Source organism: Artibeus jamaicensis, unplaced genomic scaffold (assembly GCF_021234435.1).
Source record: "Artibeus jamaicensis isolate MK-2021 breed Jamaican fruit bat unplaced genomic scaffold, CSHL_Jam_final scaffold_1964, whole genome shotgun sequence".
NCBI classification, from domain to species: Eukaryota; Metazoa; Chordata; class Mammalia; order Chiroptera; family Phyllostomidae; genus Artibeus; species Artibeus jamaicensis.
In genome coordinates this window covers 9,258,753-9,283,960 of record NW_026522030.1, presented here as the reverse complement: position 1 = coordinate 9,283,960, position 25,208 = coordinate 9,258,753, and the positions used below count along the sequence as shown (strand labels likewise).

The window sequence follows — 25,208 nt, the reverse complement described above, 5'->3', positions numbered from 1 at the left end:
AACTGCGATCCTTTGGTTCACAGGCCCATGTTCAATCCACTGAGCTATGCCAGTGAGGGTCAAATTTTGAAATATTAAAGGCAGCCACAGAGCAAGTAAGGAGAAAAGAGAATACCAATTCTCATTTCTTTCTCTTTCCTTCCTTTCCAACTACCTTCCTTCCCACCTCCCTCTTTCATTTTAACTTTGAAAACATTAAATGGTAGCAAGTAGCAAGTATGGAGCAGTAACAATCAAATGACAAATCCTGGGTTGGAGTACAGGTTCCTGCAAACACTGTATTATCTTCAGCAACTTGCAGGACCTGTTCAGCCTCAGTTTTATCGTCTCTAAAATGGGACAGCTATCTGTACTGTCATACCTACACACTATGTATACCTGTACTGAAAATCTTAAGAGATTTTATATGTCAATGGAGGTGCCTTAGTATAGATAAACCAAAGTTACATAAAGGCTAAGCACTTTTTTATTTTAAAACTGATGTTTTCTCTCATAAACTGGCAAAGACAGATACTACATTGTAAAGGTGACTGGTTTGTTACTTTACTTATAACAAAAATTAAAATATTGGACAGTAAATTTCATAGCTGCTTTCAGAATAAACAGAGAAAAAATAGTGTAAGTGCTTTAGTCACGCTTATTACTGTCAGGCATTATGCAAAGGGGCACCCCTTTTTATTACGCTTCATTTTATTTTCTCATTTGATTCTCACACAAAGGAAGACCTATCACGATCTCCATTTTGAAGACAAGGAATCTGAAGTTTGGGGAAATTTAGCAGTAAGTGTTAAACCTGGGATATCAAAGCAAGTAGTCTAGTCCAGAGCGCACAATTAACTGCTGGACTGCAGTTAATTCTCTGGGTTGACATCCAAGAACAGCGGCAGGGAGCTGTGGTCTGGGCAGGTCTAAGGCAAAGAGTGCCCCTAGTGAGCTGAGAGGTCCAGGGTGCAGGGATACCACCCCAGATCGACACCTGAAGATAAACCACACCCCTGGCATACCACTTAGGCAGCCAACAGTGGAAATGGCGCTCCCCACAAGTCCTGTAAGAGGAGAGCACCGGGACAGACCCACAGCCAGCTGACAAAGCAAGTCAGGGCCTCCGGGGCTCTATCTAGGTCTGCAAAGGTCCCGGAGCAGAGCAGACACCACTGCTCCTGATGGAGACCAGGCAGAGAATGGCCCTGGGCAAAGGGGAAGGAAACTAGATAACAAAAACCAAGAAATCAACAAGAACAGGAATCAGGAAACTTAAGAAGAGTCAACCAGCCAGAAGAAAATAAAACGAAACTGCAGCGAAGCCGGAAACCAGGAACACAGAAGGGCCCTGGTCCTCAAATTGGGCCCTGAGCCACCTGGGGCTCCACAATGAACTCAGAAGAACATTGCTGAATTCTGCATTTCAGGGGAACCGTGACACACGCATCGTCGGACACCACGTGACCCACTAGCATGGAGTAGTTCACAGTTTCAACATTAGATGGCATTACGTGCCTTTCAATGACGTCATGTCCTTGCAAGGTCTGAGAGGATAAAAACTCGAGTATTTCGTAAAACTCAGTGCGGAGCAGGGATGAAGGGGGCAGTGTCCGGTCTGATTCCAAGTTTCAAGAAGTTGTGCACTGCCCAACAGGCATAGTCATGCCTCAATCACAGCTGTTCAGAATTAGATAAAAATAGCCCTCATCAGTGTGGCTCAGTTGGCCGGGCGTCATCCCACTACTTGAAAGGTTGCTGGTTCGATTCCCAATCAGGCACATGCCTGGGTTGTGGGTTTGGTCCCTGATAGGGCACATATGAGAGGCAACTGATTGATGTTTCTCTTTCACATCAACATTTCTCACTCAAATAGATGTTTCTCTCTCTTTCTAAAAAGAAGATTTTATTTATTTATTTTTAGAGAGGGGAATGGAGGAAGAAAGAGAGAGAGGGAAACATTGATGCGTGGCTACTCCCTGCACAGCCCCCACTGGGGACCTGGCCCACACCCCAGGCCTGTGCCCTAGACCCGGATTTGAACCAACGAGGACTGAGCTACACCAGCCAGGGCTCGATGTTTCTCTTCCTCTCTTTCTTCTGCCTTCCCCTCTAAAAAATATATATATATATATATATATATATATATATATATATATATATATATATAGTTTAATAATATTTAAAAATATATGTAAGTATTTTTTACAATGCATGTGTTTTTGTTTTGATAAAATGGGTCCTAATTTATTAGAACCTATATACATGCCAAGTTGCTTTAACAGCTTAACAGATGAAACCATTAGGTATTTCCTTTGGCCTAAAGGTACTGTGAAAAAACATGATGGAGACAAGAAGGGCGCTGAGAATTGTGGGAACCTCTGCCTTAGGGGTTAACATTGTCCAGGGAAGACAGAAAAGATCTCAGGCGTGAGTTCTGTGAATCTGTGTTCAGAGTCTTTCAGACCCTTTAACGAGGGATCAGTATCCAGTCCAAGAAAAACCTGTCCCGCCGAGTTTGGGAAGCGAGATGGGCCCTGATCCATCTGGCCTGCCCTCTCTTCTCACAATATAATGAAAATCTAGCACAATGCAGATCAATCCAGGACTTCAGTTCTCAACATAGCAATATGATCATTCCATGAAAACACTAAGTAGGTATTATGCAATACTGTCTACCAAGTATTTACATGCCTGTTATCTTACATCTTACTTAATCACCTGAGGTTTTACTATTGCTGCCCTGCCCCTCATAACACAGACAAGGAAACAGAAGCTTGGAGCCACTGAATACCTTGCCCAGGCTGACTCTGCTGGTATTCGGTAGGGCCAGGCAGTTGGCACTTCAGAGCTTCAGAGGTGAAACTGTTACCTCCTGTGCTACACTGTTCAGCTGTTAGGCATTTAGGTTTCTAAAGAAATAAATATACATTAGATCTTTACATGGAACAATAGACTTCAAATAGCACATATATTCAAATGGGACTAAATGCATTTCTATTTTTGTTTATTCTTAGTCTACAAATCCTGGAAGAGTTTCCACCTCTTTTTCAGGTTTGCCAATGTCTATGAATAAATGTAGTATAAATGGTTACAAAATGCACCATTAAGAGGGGGAAAAAAAGCCATCCAATATTGACATGAATGTAACTAAATATCCTCATTCCCTTCTGGTGAGAGTATAAATTGGAACAAACTTTCTGGAGAACATTAAACATAAGTAATCAAAATTCATAGAGTCTCAGTGAGGAAAGTAAAGATTCATATACAATAATATTTATCTCAGTGTTATCTGCAATAGCAGAGAGAGGGAGGGAGGGACAGAGCAAGAACAACAAAACCTGGATGCCCATTGGTGATATAACACTCCATCATTTGGACGTGCTGCACTGGGTTTTCCCTCCACCCTCACCTTCCCTTCCCTTTCTCTCCTCACCCTCTCCGCTGCAAACCAGGTGTACAAACACACACAGGTGGGGCCAATCCCAGCCCTCAGCCACTGTTAAAGTGGCACCAAGAAAGTGTCCATTTTGAAAAAGGTAAACAACAGACATAGGAAATGAGCAAGGACAGGTTTAATGCCATGTAATTTAAATCAAAGCCAGAGACTCCTACCACTGTCATTCTCAAGCTTTGTGTGACTGAAGGACAGATGTCTGGAGGCCAACAGAAAGATTCTGCTTCCGCAGGTCCGGGCCGGGGCCCAGGAATCTGGCTGTGTGCGGAGCGTCCCAGGTGACTCAGATGTGGGTGGTCCTTGGACCGCACTTAGAGAAACACTGAAGTAGTGAAGCCCTTGATGGTAAGAGATGAGAAACTTGTTGTAGAGGTTAAGGGCATGGCCCAAAGTCACTGCAAACAGTAAGCGGCAAATAAGGAATTGGAATATAGTTGATGTCTTCCCAAGCACACTCCATCATATTTTTGCTTAGCATTCCAGACTTTTTTTTTTACTACTTTACAAGCAGCAGCTACAAAACAGCCATAGCTTACATTTACGTGACCCTTCCTGTAAAAATAGCACAATCATTATCATACATGACCTTCACCAACTATATTATCTATATTTGGAACTGAAATTCAAACAGATTAAGATTCTTGCTTCACATTTTGTATTATATATATTTAGAGCAGAGTAGTAGGACTTAATGAGTCTTGATGGCTAGGAGGCACTCAAATATTAACATAATTATCCTTCTTATTATTTTTAGAAACTCTCATGACCATAAATATTGACTCAGGAAAAGTTAAAGCGGGCAGATAAAATTAATTTCAAGTAAAATTAACAGTCAAACTGTACATAGTAAAACTTATTCCATATTAACTCCCCAAATACTTTTGATAAAATTTAGCTATAAAATAAGGCCAAGGAAAGTAAATGCGGGAGGAAAAAGGAAAGTGCACCATGGTAAACCCTTTGTTACAATTTGACATGTGCAGGAAAAAACTAATGGATATAGTATTCATTTTATAATCTATATGAAAGCATTTGATTCCCATGAAAATTTCAGTTAAATTAAATATGAAAACAAATGTAGCCAACTAGAAATGTTTTCATGGTGTTACATATTAAATTGTTGAAAGGACTAAAGTAGATACCTTCTCAACAAAAACTGAATGTTACTCCTGAGTTATATATAAATCTATATTAATAAAGATGTTATATAATGTCCTCAAAGTTTAATCAAAACAATGGGTCAAAATATCCCAGAACCAAAATAAACTACATAGTAATAAAGCTACATACAACATTATTAAGTTATAAGTCAACAATTTCTGCGAGGCAACACATTGAACATGTTATATAATAGCATGAAATCATTTCTAATGCAATGTATTATAGAGAGATCAATATATATAAATGAATTTTCTAAGTCTGTTTTTAATTTTTTTCATTTCTGATTCTAGTACTTTTTAATTTTACACATACTTTAAAAGTGGCTGAACCAATTCAAAGTGAACTAAAGAAATTTCATTATAAAATTATGTCAATCTAATTATCTTAGCAATAGCAATATAATAATTAATAGAACAGTTAAACTCACTATTCAAATTTGGTTTCTACGGCATTCTCTTCCATTCTAATCAAGTTGTTCTTACATATTGGTACTTGTAAATATTTTTAGAGTATAGGCCAGGTGCCTTAGAAAGTGTTTTTTAATAAAAAACATTTTTACCCTCCCCCCATGCCATTAGAATTTGCCAAATTAAATAGAGCTAGTGCTCGAATCTCTGCAACTGGTGTTTATTTGATCATTATATATGTGCTTTGTAGGCTGTCCAAATGCAACCTCTGCTGCTTTCCTTCAGAAACCCAGCTCCTTGATTCACAGCTCAGCTTTTCCTGCTGGGCTGGAGCCATCTCCAAAGCAGCATTCCTGGGCACCGCATGCTCAGCAAGGTGCGTAAAGCAAACCCCCTGGCATTACATGGTGAATCACTCGCTGGCTACAGCAAAACCTCGTCAACTTTTCACTTCGGTCTCCTGTGCAGATGCTGTAAGGCTGGGCTCCTAAGCGCTAGCTTCTCTCTCCCCAAAGAAAGGGAGTAACTCCAGCAAATGAACTCATGCCTGCCGCATGAAGAGAAGCTTTTTCAAGGGCAGAAATGCCCATTCAGAATGAACTCATGGAAAACCCTACTTAAAACGCAGCGCCCTTTGTGTGGACAAAAGTCAATGAGGGCAGGATAAATAGGTGAAGCCATGAATTTCCAGGCTCCCGGTGCCAGGTTAAACCCCACTTCTTCAAAAAGACCCTGTTACTGCTGGGTCCCCCCACTGGCACGCCGTATTTGCTTTGGAGCATTGTAACAGCCCCTCTATTGGTGGAGGCAGCCAGCCAGGGTTTAGGTAAAGCCATGACCACACTCGGTCTAGACACTATCATCTTCACTGAAACACATGAATAAAAAGGAGCTTCTCAGAGGCATGGGCTCTAGTTTAGTCCTCAAAAAAAAAAAATCACAGGCAGAAACACAAGAAAAAATCCTTTTAAAATTGAAAAACAGATTTCATTAAAATGTTTTCAAAGATCACCACAAAGAATATGTAGGAGATAATTCAGTTTTGAGCTGGAGGTGTTCAACGTTACCTGTTCATTAGCACATATAATTTCTGAGAAACGAATATAAGATTCCATAAATCAGATATGTCCCCTTATATATGTCTTTCCAGACAAGTCAAAATAAAAGTCAGGAATATTAACTTAGTGAAACTCCTCATGTACTTAAATTGACCTCCAGGATATTATGAAAACCTGTAAGGCAAAGAGGAAAATCTGTCTACAGAAAGTTGCTTGTCATCTAAAGTGCTTAATTGACATTAATGCCACATGTGTTGGGATTGCCAGATAAAATATATGATGCCCAGTTAACTCTGATTTTTAGATAAAAAGGAGTATTTCTGTTAGTATAGTTACATCCCATGCAATTATTTTTATTTGCTAAATTTGGTAATTTGCATGTGTGTGTTTATCGTACGTATGTCTGTCAACATTTCCTGGCAATAACATTTCAATGATGTACACTGTCACTAGAGACTCCTTCTTACTTTCTACAGGATGTTAATTTGCATATGTGGAAATTCATCACTTCTGTAATAGGTCAGTAACCATTCAGATTCATTTATTTCATAACCAATTCAATGATGCAAATCTGTTAACCATAGTCAATTAAAAAAAGAATGTATGTACCTGTGTAAAAGGCAGCCAAAATATTATAAGCACAGTATTACCTTAAAATTATACAAGCCTCTCCTCCCATTCCCAACAACTTACATGAGATAGGCAAGTGACTCACTGCTGTATCTAAGTGACATGTTAATTGCAATATAAGGATGTAATTGCATATTGATTTCAATTCAGAGTGCAAAGAGAACCTAATAGAAATAATTCCTTTGCCTGGGTTGATGGGGCAAGCTCCTACGCATCATCTTAGATGACACCTTCATCATGACGTCTTGCTGACATTGTCCAAACAGAAGAGAGTGCTCCTGTAGCACCTTGCAGACTTTATTTACCACATTGCATTGTATTTATTTGTTTAAATTACCAATCATGATCTACTAAAATGAGAATTCCTTCAGAACAAGGTCCATATTTACACTGACCATTGCATCCCTACTCCTTAACAGAGGCCCAGTCGCTATTCCACACCTGTTTGTTGGCAGAATGACTATTATTAACAAGTTCACACTGAAATAGAGACTAAAAATTGTCCTTGACAGGCAAGGTGTGGAACTGCCTTATAACTACTTTATAACAAATGTTTCTGTAAATGAGACTCAGTATTAAATCACACTGAATCTCAGGCTATACAGGTATATTTTGATTGTTACTAGAGGACCTGTAAAACTCCATTCAAAATAAAAGATATATTTCATTTATTCATTCAAAGAACATCTAGAGTTTGCTGAGTGGTGGGCCTTGTTCTAGGTGCTGGAAAGTAAGACAAAGCCCAGTGGCCATGCAGTGTCCATAAGATGCTCAGAGACTCATGAATAGCCGTGAGAGGTCAGAAGAGGAGTCAAATGTCCTTTTCCTCCCAGGTGAACAGTGAAGAAGCCCAGAAAGAAGGAGTCACTGGTGGTCACACTGTGGAGATGGGACCAGACAGACAATAGCAACAAAGTCTCAGGACCCATCCATTTGCCATGTCTTCCATCTTTGCCAGAAATGGCCCTTCGCTGTGGGTCAAAAGGAGACAGATGAGGCCCTAGATGGTGACCAGGCCGCTAGCTGAGCCTAAGCCTTGCAGGTTCATCTGAAGGGGCCGATGATCCTTTCTAACAGATACTGACAAACTGGCCTGGGCATTTTAATGATCAACACCATTTTTTAATCACCTCTGGAAAGTGACCAGGCCCCAAATGCCATTTCTTATGGTGCTAATAGGAATTCTCAGACATGGGGTTGAGGCTCAACAAACAAGGTGTCAGCAACTCTGCAGTACAGATATAGTTTTGGAAAAGCAAACGCCAGTGAGAATACAATTCACAGACTATTATGAGATACAACAGCTGCTAACACACAATAGAACTTGTGTACCATGTTGCAGAAATGAAGCACCATCCCCACCGTCAAATTCCCTATTTACGCACGCTGGCATGTGGGTGAGTGTGGGTGTGTCAGAAAGAGAAAGAGGAAGAAAGAAGTGGGGAGCAAATGTACACGCAGATAAGACCTGCTAGTAGTAATAAGGCTTGCTGCCACTGGGCATTTTACGTTAGCCAGATTACGTGCCAAGTGTGGTTTACATGAATCAGCTGGTCTAATGTTCTCAACTGCTCGATGAGAAACGTCCCACTAGCTTTGTTTTATTAATTCTGAAACTGAGACTCAGCAGAGAGCTTAAGTCATGAACTCACAGTTACGAAACTAGTGAATGAAAAGTCAGAGTTCAAAGCCTAAGCTCTCAAGCCCGAAGCAACAGTGATTCCCAGGGATCACCGCATTCGTTCAAGGGAGCTTTGCATCTCTTACAGCCTTTACCAATAAAGACAAATGACTATGCCCCACATACTGAAAACGACAGGAATCTCCTCTAGACAAGGTCTGAATCACTCTCATCAGACCCAAAACAAGAAAGAGCTTCATGTTCTAGCAGCTCGGCCCATACCTCTAAAATAACTCTGTTAGGTTAATGTGGTTTTGGGGGGGGGGGTTGTTTCTGTTTTAAAGCTTCTTTTGAGTAAAAATATTTGAATAAAGTTGGGTAACAAAAGGTTTAAAGAGCTGGTATGTGAAGCTTGTTCTCTCTCCTGACCAGGGCCCAAGCTTTGGGGTCCGGGCAGCCCTCTGGGTCTTCTGCAGTGTCCGTCCTGACCACACCCATGGTGCCACGCCAGCGCTGGCCAAACAGTCAAAGCTTTCATGAATATGCTCTCAGGTTCTTCCTCAAAGAGGCCTTCAGTGAGAATCCACAGGGACCTGAGGAGACTTGGGCGAGCTTTGGTTCCTCTTCAGATCAACAGGATATGCAGCTGGTCACTTGTGGCCAAGGAATAAGAAAGTCTTGTATCCACTCCCCGCCCCTAGCAACAGGACCACTGGGAAACCTTCTCTTCCTGTCACATGGCTCCCCACTGAAAAGGAAAGCTGAAATTTTATTTCTTTGAGACTATCTTCTGTAAATGCGCCACTCCTTTGAATAGGGGATCTATATCTAATGCTAATTATTAAAGAAGTTGATGGGAAGGAAAATCATAGTCCTTTGCTTTTCTTCCAATTCCACTTATGTTTTCCACTAGAAAAATCTACAAGTCCGATCCACAGTAGCTATGCCCTTATCATTTTATTTATAGAGTCATAAATCAAACTCTAATTTTAAAAAATCAAACTGGCCAACATCATCCTGTGGATGAAGGGACAGAGAAACGAATGCAGATGAAAAGTAACTGCCCAGAATCACCCCGTTAGTGGCAGAGTCAGGAGCAGATCCCAGAAGCATTCTGCCTCAATGAACACAAATGAGGAACACACACACACAGGGTAAAACATAAACTTAATAAAAAAAACCAAGGTAATGAAACACAAATACAATGCTGCTGTTAAGAAAGCTGATAGGATGCTAACGCGAGTACGCACTCCATGACGTGCGAGCAAGTCAGTTCCTGGTGAATTTTGTCAAAGATTCATTACAAAGAGTCGGTTATAATGAGGATACATTCAAGGGGACCCTTTCTGTGTGTGCCAGGTAGGTGACAGTCAGCGCTGACTCCTAACCCTGGCTGGTCACATCAATATGTATTTCTGTTCACAAGGAAGAAAACAATGAGAGTGCAGATGGAACTGAACAAGGGGGGATGTGTGGGCAGTAAGAACAGCCCGTCCTGGAAGTGAGCAAACCTGGGTCTTGGTTTGGGCCACCAATTAACTACATTTCTCAAGTGACTTGGAAACTTGAATTAGATGGTGTGCTTTTTAAGTACCCCTTCAGCTCTAATTCTAAATCTAGACAGATCTTGGCTTTTAAAAAAAGAACAAAAGTTCTTCTTTACCATCTTTACACAGTGGAAGAAGGGCAGGGTTGAGCTCTGCACTTCAAATGCCAAAAGGAAACATAGAAAGAATATGAATAAACAAACAGGGAGACAGCAGAGCCTGCAAGGAGGGCAACACACAATCTGGGCTGAAGAAACCATTCTCAGTTTAGGCCTGTTTTCCCAGTGCCCCTCCCACCCAATGCCCGTTTTCCCTAATAAAAGTGTGTCCATTTGAATGATAAATTATATTATCATTACATCATCTTTATGGGGTCAGCCCTATAAGAAACTGGTTTTCTTTATTTCAGCGAATCCTTCCGCATCTCCAATCATCTGGGGACAAAAGCCCAGACTCTGGTACATTGCGAAGATGTCGATCTCTCCCATTAAACACCTTCAGACATACCTACCATTTGCTAATCACACCTGACCACTGTCAGCTCCAAATCACCCTTGCTCCTGCGACCGCTCAGCTTGCCCTCCACCTCTACTCCACGGGATGGCAGGCTCCTCCACAGTGATCGAGACTAAGCTCCGTTTTGCCTCCTCTGGGAGGTCCTCCCTTCCTGCCACTCAGGATTAGTCTTGCCCATCCTTCTCCTAGCACGTGGACCCAACTGTTCTGCAGCGCTTTCCTAGTCGCATCTCCTACCCTGTAAGCTGTGGAAAGAATGTTTATCTTACTCATTTCTATCCCTTAGCCCACAATTAGCACTGAACAACATGTTCAATGAATTAAAAAGAGAAGTACATAAGAGATGTGCTAGCACAGCGTTGGCCAAATTATCCTACATCAGCGCCAACAAGAAAACAATGGGCGGAAACTCACCTGGCCCCACCACTCTCATCATCCCCAGTACTGGTCCCCTGTGTGGTGTGCACAAGGTCATGGCCTACAACAATCCTGCCGCTGAACTCCAGTTCTGCAGCTGGACAAGACACACACCCTGTCTTAACTCAGGTCCTTCAGCATGACGGGAGAAAGACAGCTTTCCTTGGTGTAATGTTATAAACAGGGTATGGGCAGTAGTAGCCAGTACTGACCCTGGCATAGAGAACATAGGTAGTAAAGGGCACTTCAGTTCCAGTGGTGACCACGTCCAGTCAGAACAGACCACCCTAGGAAAATGAGCGTCTCCTTCTTCTTCCACAGGACAAGCCCCGCCTGGATTTTTTGGTGTTCTGAGTCCCTCACTCTGTCCCCAAAGCTCACATGCAAAACCCTCAATGCTATAACCATTATTTTCCCCTTCCAAATGCTAGCTTTCCTCCTTTCTAATTATCCCCAGCAGAAGTGTCATCCCAAGGAACAGAGTGGGAAAGGCCAGGACTTACAAGCTGAGACAGACTGTGGTCAAATAAGGAAGAACTTTTTGACTGCCACTCTGATTCAGCTGTGTACCGAACGCAGAAAGAATTCCCGGTAAAATGTCAAGTGGGGAGAATGCAAGCCTGGGGAAGGATTACATGACTTCATGCTGTGACAATAAACCCTCAAATTAACTATACCTGTAACAAAACACTCACTCAATCACCAGCCGTCAGTCACGGGGCTGCCGCAGCCAAGAAAAGGGCTGAGAAAACGAGTCATAAGTGTCACTGCTGGAAACAAGGGAGGAGAGGAATGCTCTCTTAAAGCTTTCTCCTACCCGGGGAACGAAGTGCAGGCAGCGAGCAGTATTGACAGAAATAAACGGGGTCACAAAGTTTCAACTGAATAGCAAGGCACTGTTCCAACCTCAGAACAAAACCCAGCATGTGCTGATAATTGTTTTTATTATAAAGATAGAGGATGGGATGAAACTGGAAAACCCTTGGGCTCCGGGACCTAGAGTGTCTGAAGGGAGCCCCAGCTCCTTAACTTAGTGAGCCACGTGACCTTGCACAAGTGACCTAACCTCTTGGTACCCAAGTTTTCAGCTCTGAAAGATGAGGATAACAAATAGATAATGGTACCTGTGTGCAACAGGGCTGCTATTTATAAATACTAATTTCTGTGGTAGAACAGGACTGGGCAAATGATGAATGTTACATTGAGTCTGACAAATAAAAATATTAAGATCCAGTACTCACTCAAAGCAGCCTATGTATAACCTGTGATTAAAAAATGGATACCGGCCCTGGCTGGTATAGCTCAGTGGATTGAGCACGGGCCTGTGAACCAGGCAATCCAGGTTTGATTCCCAGTCAGGGCACATGCCTGGGTTGCAGGCCGGTTCCCTGCAGGCCAGTTCCCAGCAGGGGACGCATGAAAGGCAACCATACATTGATGTTTCTCTCCCTCTCTCCTTCCCTTCCCCTCTAAACATAAATAAATAAATAATTGTAAAAAAATGGCCATTAAAAATAAATGGATACTGGTATTGTCATCGTAAATCTCAAAGGTGCCTTTATTTTATGCTGACTCCTGGGAATTCAACTTGTTGACCAAGGAATCCTTTTCCTGATCGTGAGGACCAGTGGCCTAAAATCCAGAGGTCACTTTGATGAGAGGAAATGAAAACTGAAGGTTTTCTACACAATCAAACTATAATCATCCCCCTAATAAATGAAAGTAAGATAAATATATTACTTATTGAACATCCATGTGGCCAGTCACTTTGCAAGCTGTTGTATTTTGATTGGGAGGTAATGTGGAGAGAATGTACAACCCATCATTAAAATCCCTGCCTGTGGTCACCAAGCTGGTAATCTGGCAGAGAAGATGGCTGTTAAAAATCAGACGTGAACCAAAAAAAACCCCCCAAAAACCAAAACCCAAAACGTTGTCAATAAACTCATTCACAATAAGGAGAGCTTCAAGACTAGAATTTTTGTTTCTACAAGACCAACCCACGTCCTGAATGGTATTAGACCATCTGGTGGAATAGGATTGTGAATTCCCTATTCCACACCTTCTAACAACCCACCCCACTTATTTTCCCAGCCTTGCTGCTTTTCTCCAAGAGGCTACAGTCTACGGCCTGGCCAGTTAGTTGAGTTGGTTAGGGTGTCATTCCAAGATGCCAAGGTTGAGGGTTTGATCCTCAGTCAGGGCCCATACAGGAAATAACCAATGAATGTGTGAACAAGTGTAACAACAAAGAGATATTTCTCTCTCTCTCTTTTTCAAATCAATAAAAATAAAAATTTAAAGGCTGTAGCCCACTTGTTTAATTTATCTGTCCTATATTACAGTCACATCTACACATTGCCTCACCAAATTTCTTCACCTATTACCCTGATTGCAGTTTTCCATGTGCTAAAACTCTTTCCATTCCATATCTATGTAAATAATGCCATTTTTTCCAGAGGTAAAAAATATCAAACCTGTATTTGATCTTTGTAGGGTCTATAAATTTAAACTTCAGAGGGCAATGTCATTTCTGCTATTTTCAAGTTTAGGGTTGGTGTGCTGGGGCGGAAGGGGCATGTAGGGCAGATACACCGTATAATTTTCCTGTTCCAGCTTTCTCCTTTGCAATGCAGAAATGAATATATCGTATTTTGCCATGTATAATGCTCCCCTATGCTTTTTGTGTGCATTATACCCAGGATTATTATATCCATGGCATGTAATCATTATACCCATTGTATAATATGCATCCTTATTTTTCCCTCAAAAAAATCTGCGAAAAGGGCGCGTTATATACAACGAAACAGAGTACACTGAAACTGTCACCTCATAAACCCTCAAGATAGTTCTCATTTGACCTGCAAGGCAACCCGATGAGACACAAAGGTTCATTTACATGAGTCATTAAAGCAAACTTCATGCTAGAATTTTTTAGGCACTCTACAAAGGTCAAAACCAAAACAAGAACTTGGCAGATTCGTACTCCATGTTCAGTAGTCCTTCCCTGCTAGCTGATCTACAAACTGTAAGCAGCAGCACTTGAGGTATAATAGAAAAAGTGTCCCCCATAAGATGTGTTTCATCCATATCATGGAAAATATGTCCTTTTGGCACAGGTATGCTCAAGGTTTTTGGTGACAATTAAACATGGAGGGAAACCATTTTTGTGGTTCTACTAAGCTTTGTTGGATGGAATGAGATGATCTCATACTTGAGGGGCTGGAGTCCCCGGTGGGAATATTATCTAAAGGTCCAGTTCGTCACAGACGGGGCTTTAGTTGTGTCAGCAATTCAAGGTCTCGTTCTTATCCTTAACATCTACATGAGGGTCCCAATCAGGAGACCCAGACAGGACCTCCAGGATGCACTTGCCCTGTTCCAAATAAATGGGACCAATGCCTCACCCCAAGTGCTAGTTTATTCAGTGATAATTAGAACTGCATCTCTTTCCGGTGACTAAATTAATGCCTATTAATGTCACTCCCAGAGTTTCGGAGATGCCACACAATCAATCCCAGGTTACGTTCATTCAACGCTGCTTTATAAACTGGAGCAAAGAGCATTACAGGAACTTTCCACTGAATTTCCATGGGGAAAATGGAAACGCTCAAAGATATTTTTAAAAATATGATCAAACATTGTTCTGAATATAGTCTGTGGAGAAAATGTAATTCAATAGGGTAATTATTTACACAAATTGTCACAGGGTGAACTTTTAAAAGAAGCACTCTGAACTCCAAAAGAAATGTTCCGTGTGTGTCCTTTCCACGGGTAAATCTCAGGGGTCAGAGGAGGATCTGAAACTTAGATGCTCTTTAATTTTCTGAGCATTTAAATGAAGAAATAAATATAGTCCTCATGATTGTTGCCATAAATTTTTACATCCAGGAAAACCAATAGTTACTTACAGGCAAAAGTTATTTGAGGGCACATAAAAGAATAAAAACCTTGTACCTAAAGAGGACCACAGCAAGACACATCATAATTAAAATGCCAAAGATTAAAGATAAAAAGAGAATCTTAAAAGCAGCAAGAGAAAAGAAGAGAGTAACCTACAAAGGAGTTCCCATAAGACTGTCAGCTGATTTCTCAAAAGAAACCTTATAGGCAAGAAGGGGCTGGAAAGAAGTATTCCAAGTCATGAAAGGCAAGGACCTATATCCAAGAATATTCTATCCAGCAAAGCTATCATTTAGAATGAAAGGGCAGATAAAGTGCTTCCCAGATAAGGTAAACTTAAAGGAGTTCATTACCAGCAAGCCCTTATTATATGAAATGTTAAAGGAACTTATTTAGGAAAAAGAAGATCAAAACTATGAATATTAAAATAACAACAAACTCATAGCTATCAACAACTGAATCTAAAAAACAAACTAAGCAAACAACTAGAACAGGAATAGAATCATAGATATGGAGATCATTTGGATGATTATCAGTTGGGAAGGGGAAGGAGGAAGAGTGGGGAAAAGCTACAGGGATTTAGAAGCATAATTGGTAGGAACAAAATAGACAGAGGGAGAGTAAGAATAGTATGGGCAATGCAGAAACGAAAGAACGTATATGCACAACCCACAGACATGAACTAAGAGTGGGGGAGCACTGGAAGAAATGGGGTACCAGGCGTATGGGGCTAAATGGGGAAAATTGGGACTAATGTAATAGCATAATCAATAAAAATACTTAAAATATATAAAAACTTGGTCTTCACCTTAAAATATAAATTGACTTCTACTACAGAAAATTGATAGAAAAAAATGTAAGTTTTCATACAGATGACTATCACAGAATGCTATTAATTTGAAATCATGTTGTACAGTAAACCTATACAAGACTTGAAATTCTGACATGTATGTAGTAACAATTACAGAATGTGAAAGATGACTTATTTAGAAATAGGCTCATAAAAATATATAGTTATTAATATAAAAAAACACTTTCTATATGAAAATCTATCACAGAGACCAGAAGGCAAAAATTCCACAATTGCATTGTAAGAAAACCCTGTCATCAACAAACAAGCACTGGTGAGGACATGGAGAAAGGGGACCCTGGTGCAGGGGTAGTGGGAATGCAGACTGGGGCAGCCACTGTGGAAACAGTCTGGCATTTTCTCAAAAAATTAAAAATGGAACTGCATTATGACCCAATAATCCCACTTCTGAGAATATATCCAAAGAAACCCCAAACACTGATTTGAAAGAATACACACACCCCTGTGTTGAGGGCAGCGCTATTTAAAGTAGCAAAGATTTTAAAGCAGCCCTAGTGTCCATTAGTAGACGAGTGGATAAAGAAGCTGTGGTACATTTACACAATGCAGTATTATCCAGCCATAAAAAAGAAAGAAATCTTACCCTTTGCAACAGCATGGATGGACCTGGGAGAGTATTGTGCTAAGTGAAATAAGCCAGTCAAAAAAGACAAATACCATGTTTTTCTCTTATATGTGGAATGTAATGAACAAAACAAACAAAATAGATACAGACTCATGGATATCAAGAACAGACCGCTAGCTGTAGAGGGGAGGGGGTTGGGGCTGGGTGAAAAAAGTGAAGGGATTAAGCAAAAGAAAACAAAAAAAACTCCTACACACAGACAACAGTACAGTGATGACCAGAGGGTAAGTGGGGAGGGGGAAGGCTGGGATGAGGGAGGGGGATAAATGGTGATGGAAGGAGACTTTATTTTGGGTCATGTGTACATGATCTAATATACAGGTGATGCATTATGGAATTGTACACCAGGAAACCTCTGTAATTTTATTAAGCAATGTCACACCAATAAATTTGTAAAAAAGAAAACCTGCTGAAAGCTGGAATTTTTAATACTTGATAGCCAAACTCATCAATGATGTCGTTCATGTCATATTTATGCAAACCCTGTGACATGTGTTCCCCCAAAGCCGCTTCTATAACTGTACAAGGACTGGCACGCTGACATCGCCACAGAGATTTGCTAAAAAGCACTTCATCCCTTTGCAATTCCTACATGTATGCTGTTGAATATTCATATCACTGTTTACCACTATCATAAACTAATGCGGTTTATATTAAGACTTGGAGAGTCTGTAAAGTAAGTAACAGTGAAGACAAAACTTACCAAGCACAATGACCACCGTCTTCAGAAGACTCATCATGGTATCGCGATTCCGCCGGGGGCCGGAACTGTGCCGAGACATTCTCATAGTCCTCTGGCGAACATAGCCAAAAATATGAGCGTAGAGAACCACCATCACAACAAAGGTCACCAGGTTGAAAATGGCCCAGAAGACTAAGTAAGAGTCACTGTAGAGGGGCGCCATGTTGGAACAATTTTCAATATCACAGATGCAATTCCAGCCCACACTGGGTATAGCGCCCATGACGATGGCCATGGTCCAGATGACCACGATCACCACCACCACCCTCCGGTTGCTCATCCGTGTGTGGAGCTGCATGCGAAAAACCGTAATGTGCCTCTCGATGGCAATAGCCAGTAAATTGGCCACAGATGCCGTCAGGCTGGTGTCAATGAGACCCTGGCGAAGGAGCCACGTGCTGACAGTCAGTCTCCGAGTATTAGGTCCTGTGTTGAACATCAGGTAGAAGTAGGCCAACCCAGCAAAGAAGTCTGCAGCTGCCAGATTAGCCATTAAGTAATAAATAGGGAAATGGAAGCGGCGGTTGACATAGATTGCCACCATGACCAGTAGGTTGGCCAACATGATGAAGATACAGACGGTGATTCCAAGTCCCATCACCAGCTTGCTGACTGTGTTCCATTCTGTGGCAAGATACTTCCCGCTCCGGTTGTAAAAGAAGGCGATGGACTCGTTGTAGAAGCACTGTGGTTCGTTCATGGCTGTGAACTAGGAGAGAAAGAAAGAACGGTGAAAAAAGAAACTGCAAATCCAAATTTAAAGATGTATAGATAACACGAGAGTTCTGGGGTAAATGTGGGCCCCTGAAAAAGCAAAAAATTTGAAAGTCTGATCCTGCATAATGTTCTGTGATTATACTGAAACCTCAAGGTTTCCCACTGTGTTACTGTCCTCAAGATTCTCAAGATTAAAGACAGTCGGGGTAAAATAAATGACAAGGTCTGTACTTGGTGGTTGGACATCATTGAAGTCTACTAGAAAAGCCACATGGCCCAGAAATCTTGCTTAAAATACACTAGAAAGATGAGAATTCTGCAGGGCATTGCAATTGCAATATTTACTATAGTGAAATTGACTTTGACCTGTTATTTAGGGAATCTGTAAACATAGTTGGTTTATAGATGGGGTATTATTGGCCTATTATTCAGCATTTCTGTTCTCACATAGAATGCTCCATCTGTGACAGACATTTTCAGTGCAAGTCCCCACAAGGGCCATCAGTCTCGACATTTCAAAGAGGTCACTATGGATTAAAGCTTCTCTGCCCAAAGCCAGCATTTGCTGCTCGACATTCCTGTGGGTAGCACTGCTTACCCCCACAACGCCTTCTCCCCAGAATAGCATTCGTCAACCAATCTACGACGTTTCAGAGATTTGTTTCTTTCTGGAGGGCATAAGAAATGTCACCTAATAGAACATCCAAAGAACAGCTGACATTTTGACGCTGTTTTACAAAAAGTGAGGTATACTTAGATGAAAGTTGTATCTTTTAAAATGTAGAGTGATAAACAATGTATTATATGTTTTCTTATTTTTCAACATCATCAGCTAGAATATGTTTGCTTATTATTTATACATTACTTGAATCCAAAAAGGATTCAGGAAGTTTATAATAGAATAATATAGGTCGTCATTAAACTATTCAAACAAAATTAGAAAATAAAATGAACATAGAGAAATTAGAAAATTATACATCAAATACAGTAAATCACTTTTCCTGAAGCTTTAGGTTTATTTGAGACTCCTAGAATCAGAAAATATTTCTTGGAGACAGTTCACATCCTAAGTTTTTCTTTCTGGTGCGCACTGCATTTAATTAATTACTTAGCAAATGTGACAGGTTTAACCACTATTTTTTAAATTATTTTTCTACTTTTCAATTACAGTTGACATTCTAATATTAGCTTAGTTTCAGATGTGCAGCACAGTTAACCACTGTTTTAGACCAAATATTCTACTGAATACCCCATAGGTTATGCATAAATGTTTACCAAACCCTGAAAGTTCCCAAACAGTAGGAAACGCTTATTAAATGGTCAGTCTTGTAACTCCTCCAGACATCTACAGACTCTGTTCTCACGGAGGCTTTAATGGCTTTTTGACTGTGCTTCTATCATTACACACCCTATGTTGCATAATTACTTATCATTTAACGTGTCTGTTTCTTAAAGAGATCATGGTCCAGGGGAGGAGTGAAGACCTTGTCTTATACATGTTGGCATCTTACATACCTTTAACAGAACCTCATTCATTTGAGATCTGAGAATTTGGTTTGCAGTGTTCCATTCCACCCAAATCTTGCCATTACTCTACTTGGCAAGAAAATCTAATTGTCTTGCTTTTCAGTTTCTTGACCTCACCTCTGATGACCTTCTATTTCATTACACCATATCTGCACTCTCCCATGGCCACACCCTGGACTTTGTAACCATCAGAACTGTCTCCCTTTGGAAATAATTAATTTTAACATTCTAAATACTCACCACATTTTCCATTCTCCCAAATTTCTCATTTTTATATCACTTTTTTGAAGTCTTCTCTCTCCCCCCGCAGTGTATTACCATCCCTTTATGCAACTTACATTCTATTCTATATCCTTTCAATATCTTTATCACTAACACAGGAATACATTATCTTCTTGAAACTTTAAAGTCAGATGTCCTTCAGAATTCAAATTGTTTCTGCTTGCAAGACCAGTTATACAGCACATCATCAATATATGATGTAAGATCCCCATCAAAATTTGGGACAGCACTTTATAATCATACATATTAGTTCCTAAAGCAAAATACATTATTGTAGACACTAAAGTTGATAAAGTTTATAAATAGCCTCATATCCATCTACTCAGAGCTAGTTTTGCCACTGAGTTATGAAAGATTTTTGATGTTTTCATATCCTATTGAAGTTTATACTCTCAGATAAGGAAGTGGAGACCTTTATCCTTTCATTTACTCACCCCACTGTATTGCAAAACAATGTCTTAGAACAGCATCAGTCTTGGATGAATGAAATTGGTTGCTACTTCCACACCTACACCAAGGCTACCGAGAAGTGTCAGGGAAAATATCATCTCTGGCAGATTGATCCCAGTAGAAATTCATGATGTCTATCCTCTACTGAGACTTCAGTACCAAAAGAAACCTGATTATCTCTTAATTATTATTCTATATCTTCTCTACAGTGACTATTTTAAACTTACCTACTGCTCTCTTTTGAGCCCCATCTTCCCTCTCTCCCTCAGCAGTTGACAAAGGAGAACAAGAGAAATCGTCAGATTGGAACTCCTTCCCTTTCTCCCACCAGAAAGCCAAATTACCTACTCAAGAACCCATCCTTTCCTCCTCTTCTGTTACAGTGGAAAAGGTGCACCCTGCCAGCCAAGTGTTCTGAATCCCATCCACTGCTACCAAGTCCAGAAACTTGTTCTATAACTGCTTTCTTTCCACTCCTTATATCTTCAATTTTCTCCCAATTCTTATCTCCCCTCCCCTGAATCTTTCTCTATCCACATTCAAGTTTAGTATCTGAAGTTCACATGACCTCATATTTACCTTCTGCCCTTGGTTATTTTTCTCTTTCATGGAAAATGCTAATTTCTCAGTTACCTATAGGATGGATGCTACTCCCACCTCTCTATCAAACCCACTCTAGTCAAATTCTTAAGTCACACCAATCTCATGGCTGTTCCAATGGAAAATGCTCAGTTCTCACCATGCTTACCTCCTCAGAGCATGAGATACATGACTGCGAGGCTCTTCCTAGAAATTTCTATATTTGGCTTTCATAACATCATACTCTTCAGGGTTTTGATCCCTCTCTCTGGCTGGTCCTTCTCAGTCATTTCCTTGGATTCCTCATACTCTATGCAATATTAATGTTTTTATACTATTTATGTTCTCATTCAACAGAATTTCATTGAGTTTTCTAATATGTCCTCCAAGATTTTAATTATCTTATATATCCCAAATATCTCATACCTACATACTCAACCCATACTTCTTTCCTGAACTCTAAGCAAATGTTGCCTAGACAATATTTTCTGAACTCTAGGCAAATTTCCTCCTGGTATCTATAATTGACTACCCCATAAGCAGTTCCATCTCTGTGTGCAAAACCAAGTTCAAAATCATAATCTTCCTCATGACCCCCAACAACTTCTCCCCATGCTCTCTGTTCCAAAGACTAGGAAACCATTGCCTTTCCAGTGGTCTGAGTGCTAAACCTGGGAATTCCTTCTCCCTCCTCCCCATCTTCATCACCTCATCGATAACCCAATCCTGTAGATTCTCCTTCCTAAGTATCTGCTCAAGCTGTCTACTGTTCCATTCTCATGGCCACAGCATTAATACTACACTAGCTTCCTAAATATCCTTTCTACCCAATACCAATCTCTTCTTCAGTGATCTTTCTAAAAGATCAAGCAGACCAAGCTGTTCTCCTATTGGAAATGCTTCAATGGCTTATAAGTGCACTTAAGATAAAAATCTACTAAACTCTTCCACCACCTAATCAGGCCTCCCTTGCTTCTCCAGACTCAATTCAAGCTATTAATGAATTAAAACCCTCTGCTTCAGCTAAATTTAATGTGCTCTGCCCTCTCGTACATCTGGTTCTCAGCATCAGTAAGCACAGTGGTTTTCTGCATCAGAATCACTCACAGGGTTTGTAGAATACAGTTTTCTGGCCACATCCTGAGAATTTCTGATTCAGGAGATCTCAGGTGGGGCCCCAGGTGAAGCTGATGGTGCTGGTCCAGAGAGTAGCACTGGCCTAGAACATTCTTCCCCCAGTCTCACCATATATTCCTCCTCACGCATCAGTTGGGGTATCCCTCTTCCTAGTCAGTCTTCCTAGACCTTCCCACATCTAGGGGAGGTGTTTTCTCCCACAGTTCCCTGTATTACCCCTGGGACAACACTAACCACACTATACAATAATTGCTTAATTATCTATTGACACCTCTCCATACTAGGCTATAAATCCTATGAGGGCAAAGATTTTAGCTTTCTTGTTTTTTTTTTTTTGTACAGCATCAAGTGGTTAGCCAATTTAGATGCTAAATATATATTGATCATATTAATGAAGTAAAGCTAATTCCAATAAATGTTTACAGTTTAGAAGTTTCTTCTCTGTGAAGGACATACAAAAAATTATAAATAGAAAAACAAAACTCTGTTCTTTATAGCCTCATAACCATTTTTATTGTATTTATTTCTTCGAACTGGTGACCTATGACTTGCAGGATAATGGCCAACCAACTGAGCAACACTGGTCAGGACTCGTTAAAGACATTTTTAAATCAAACATGAAGCATATAGAATTTCATAGCACCCTGAGTTTTGAATGCCAACAAAGTCAAGCAATAATATGGGTCGCTTCTTTGCTCTTTCCAAAGTTTAAAAAAAATGGCTAACAAAAGAAAGTATGAAATTTTCTTTTTAAACCACAATATGCTAAGATAAATAAAACCGACAAGTTTTCTCTAATGGCGCCCCATACATTCACTCAATAAATGTCATGTAACCCCATCCTCTGCTATCTCTCTCTCTCTCTCAAAAACTGAGCAGTGACACCATAGAAACCACACTATATTTAATGGTATAACTTACTTAATTTATTGAACCTCAGTTTCATCATCTGTGAAATCAGGAAATTAGACTAAACGATACATAAGGTCTACTTCAAATTTAAAATTCTATACTAAGAATTCTGGGTAAGAACTCCATAGCTCATTAAAATTGCCAGCTAAATATTAAAACAGTGAAGCATGTACCAGAAATTAAAAATAGTGATGGTAGAATATACCTGGGGAAAAGTCAGGGGGTTTCAGCTAAATTTAGTACAACAGGACTGAATTTAAATAATTAAATCTCCTCTACATCTACAAAAAGCAGCAGGCTTGGAGGAGACCCTGGCAGAACCTCTAATAGCAGCCAGAGGGTAGTATGAATGGGCTCTCTTACTTCTTTAGGGCCCAATGGATTTAGGCAGAAACCCACATCAAGCCTGGGGAGAATCCAATTCAACTATGATCCCTGTAAATTACTGAGGTAGTTATGACTATAATGATACAGCAAACAGGAAAAGTACGTATTTTGTTATCTAATAGTCTTAGAAGTCAGAAGTCCAAAGTAGGTTTCACTAGACTAAAATGCCAAGGTTTTGGTGGGACTGTTGTCTTTTCCAGTATCTCTAGAGAATTTTTCTTGCAATTTCCAGCTTCTAGAGACTACTCACATTCCTGGGCTTCTGGACCTCTCCATCTTCAAAGTCAGCACTGACCAGTCAAGTCCTTCTCACATGATATCTTTCTAACACTGACTTTTCTTCCTCCCTCTTCCACATTTAAGGGCCTTTTTTATTATATTGAGAGACCCAGATAACCTAGGATAATTTCCCCATCTCAAATCTTTAACCACATCTGAAAAGTCCCTTTGGCTAGGTAAGGTAGCATATTCACCAACTGTAGAGATTAAATCTTGGAAAGCCATTATTGTGACCAACAGAGAGATGAAAACAATTTCTGAATTAAAAATAGCAATTCAGGCTATGAAATACAAGTATAAAAATTCCAGAGAACTGAAATGGCAACTAGAAGACATACTTAACAAATTCCCTCACACTCAGAGAAGAAGGTCAGAGATGATAAGAATGAAAGCAAAGAAGACACATGTAGGAAAAAAGTTTCGGTATTCTAGGAACCCAAGAAAGAGTAGGACAGAACTAATGTAATACAACTAAAACATAAGACGAGTTATTATTTAAGAAGAAAGATCTCATGGGGGGGAAAGGAAAGGATAAAAGGGAGTAAATGGTAACTGAAGAGAACTTGACTTGACATTGGGTAGTGAACATACAATACAATATACAGATGATGTATTTTTTAAAAAGATTTTGTTTATTTATTTTTAGAGAGAGAAAAGGGAAGGAGAAAGAGAAGGACAGAAACATCAATGTGTGGTTGCCTCTCGCATGCCCCCTACTGGGGACCTAGCCCACAACCTAGGCATGTGCCCCAACTGGGAATCGAACCAGCAACTCTGTGGTTCTCAGTCCCACGCTCAACCCACTGAAATACACCAGCCAGGGCTCAGATGATGTATTGTAAAATTGTAGACCTCAAATCTATTTAATTTTATTAACCAATGTCACCCCAATAAATTCAATGAAAACCTTTTATGAAAAAGACCTTAGATTACTATTTAAGTTTATATAAATTACAAACGAGTTAATTAAAAGGAAGTAAAATTTAAATATAACTTGCTTAGATGTTGGAATCTCAAGGGTAAAGTTAAAAACTCTAATAGTATAAAAAAATAAACAAAAAAGCAAACAAATCAAATATCTAGGGAAAGAGAGAGAACAGGATAGCACCAAGCCTCTGCTGCAGAATTCCAAAGGACAGAAGAGGAGCAATCAAACTGAACTAACAAGCAAAACGGAGACAGACTCCTAGATGGAGAGCAGATGACAGCTGGGGGTGGGGAGGGGGAGGTTAGCGGGTGGAGGGATTGAGCAAAAAGGAAAAAGGACTCATGGGCATGGACAACGGTGTGGCGACTGCTGGGGGAGGGGCGTATAAGGCGATTAATGGTAATGGGAAAAATACAATAAACATTAAAATTTTAAGATCTCCATTATTTGGAGAAAATGTGGGAGATCCATAAATTCCAAAGCCAGCGACTCTACACGGATGTTTTCACATGTGGACGGTAAAGAATATGGCCCCAGGGATGTTAAGCTCAGAAGGCACATCATCCACACTTTCTTCCTAAGGATAATATAAATGTGACTAAGCCATGCAAAAAGTAAAATGAAATAGAGTAAAAACACGGGCAGCAAGCCTCAAAAACCCACAAGACTTATGGGTCTATGTAACTGCTCCTCACATGGCTACAACACTTAAAGCAAGTATCAGAAATAATTCTTGAAAGTATAATTACAAAATAATAATTTAATAATAGTCTGAGATTTAAATCATTGCATGAATAAGAACTTGAAATTAAGGAAATAGAAGGATGTAAATACCTGCTAATTTTTTATTACTCAGATAAGAATCAAAACTTGCTATTTAAATTATAACAATAATTTTTTGCTTTAAAAAACTCCTCACTCAAGGATGTTTATTAATTTGAGAAAGAGAGAGAGAGACATTGATGTGAGAGAGAAATGTCGATGGGTTGCCTCCCACATGCACCCTGACAGGGGATGGAACCACAACCCAGGTATGTGCCCTGACCAGGGCTCGAACCCGCAACCTTTTTGTGTAA

The 25,208-nt window shown here is 40.1% G+C and overlaps 1 protein-coding gene across 8 annotated transcripts in view; it reads right to left on the bottom strand.

The window, feature by feature from the left end:
* Positions 1–25,208, bottom strand: part of LPAR1 (lysophosphatidic acid receptor 1) — a 131,918-nt gene that overhangs the window by 31,434 nt on the left and 75,276 nt on the right. For all 8 annotated transcript variants that reach the window (XM_037152742.2, XM_037152743.2, XM_037152744.2 and 5 more), the window contains one exon: positions 16,896–17,643. In XM_037152742.2, coding sequence (XP_037008637.1) covers positions 16,896–17,643 — 748 coding nt within the window. The remainder of the gene's footprint in view (positions 1–16,895; positions 17,644–25,208) is intronic.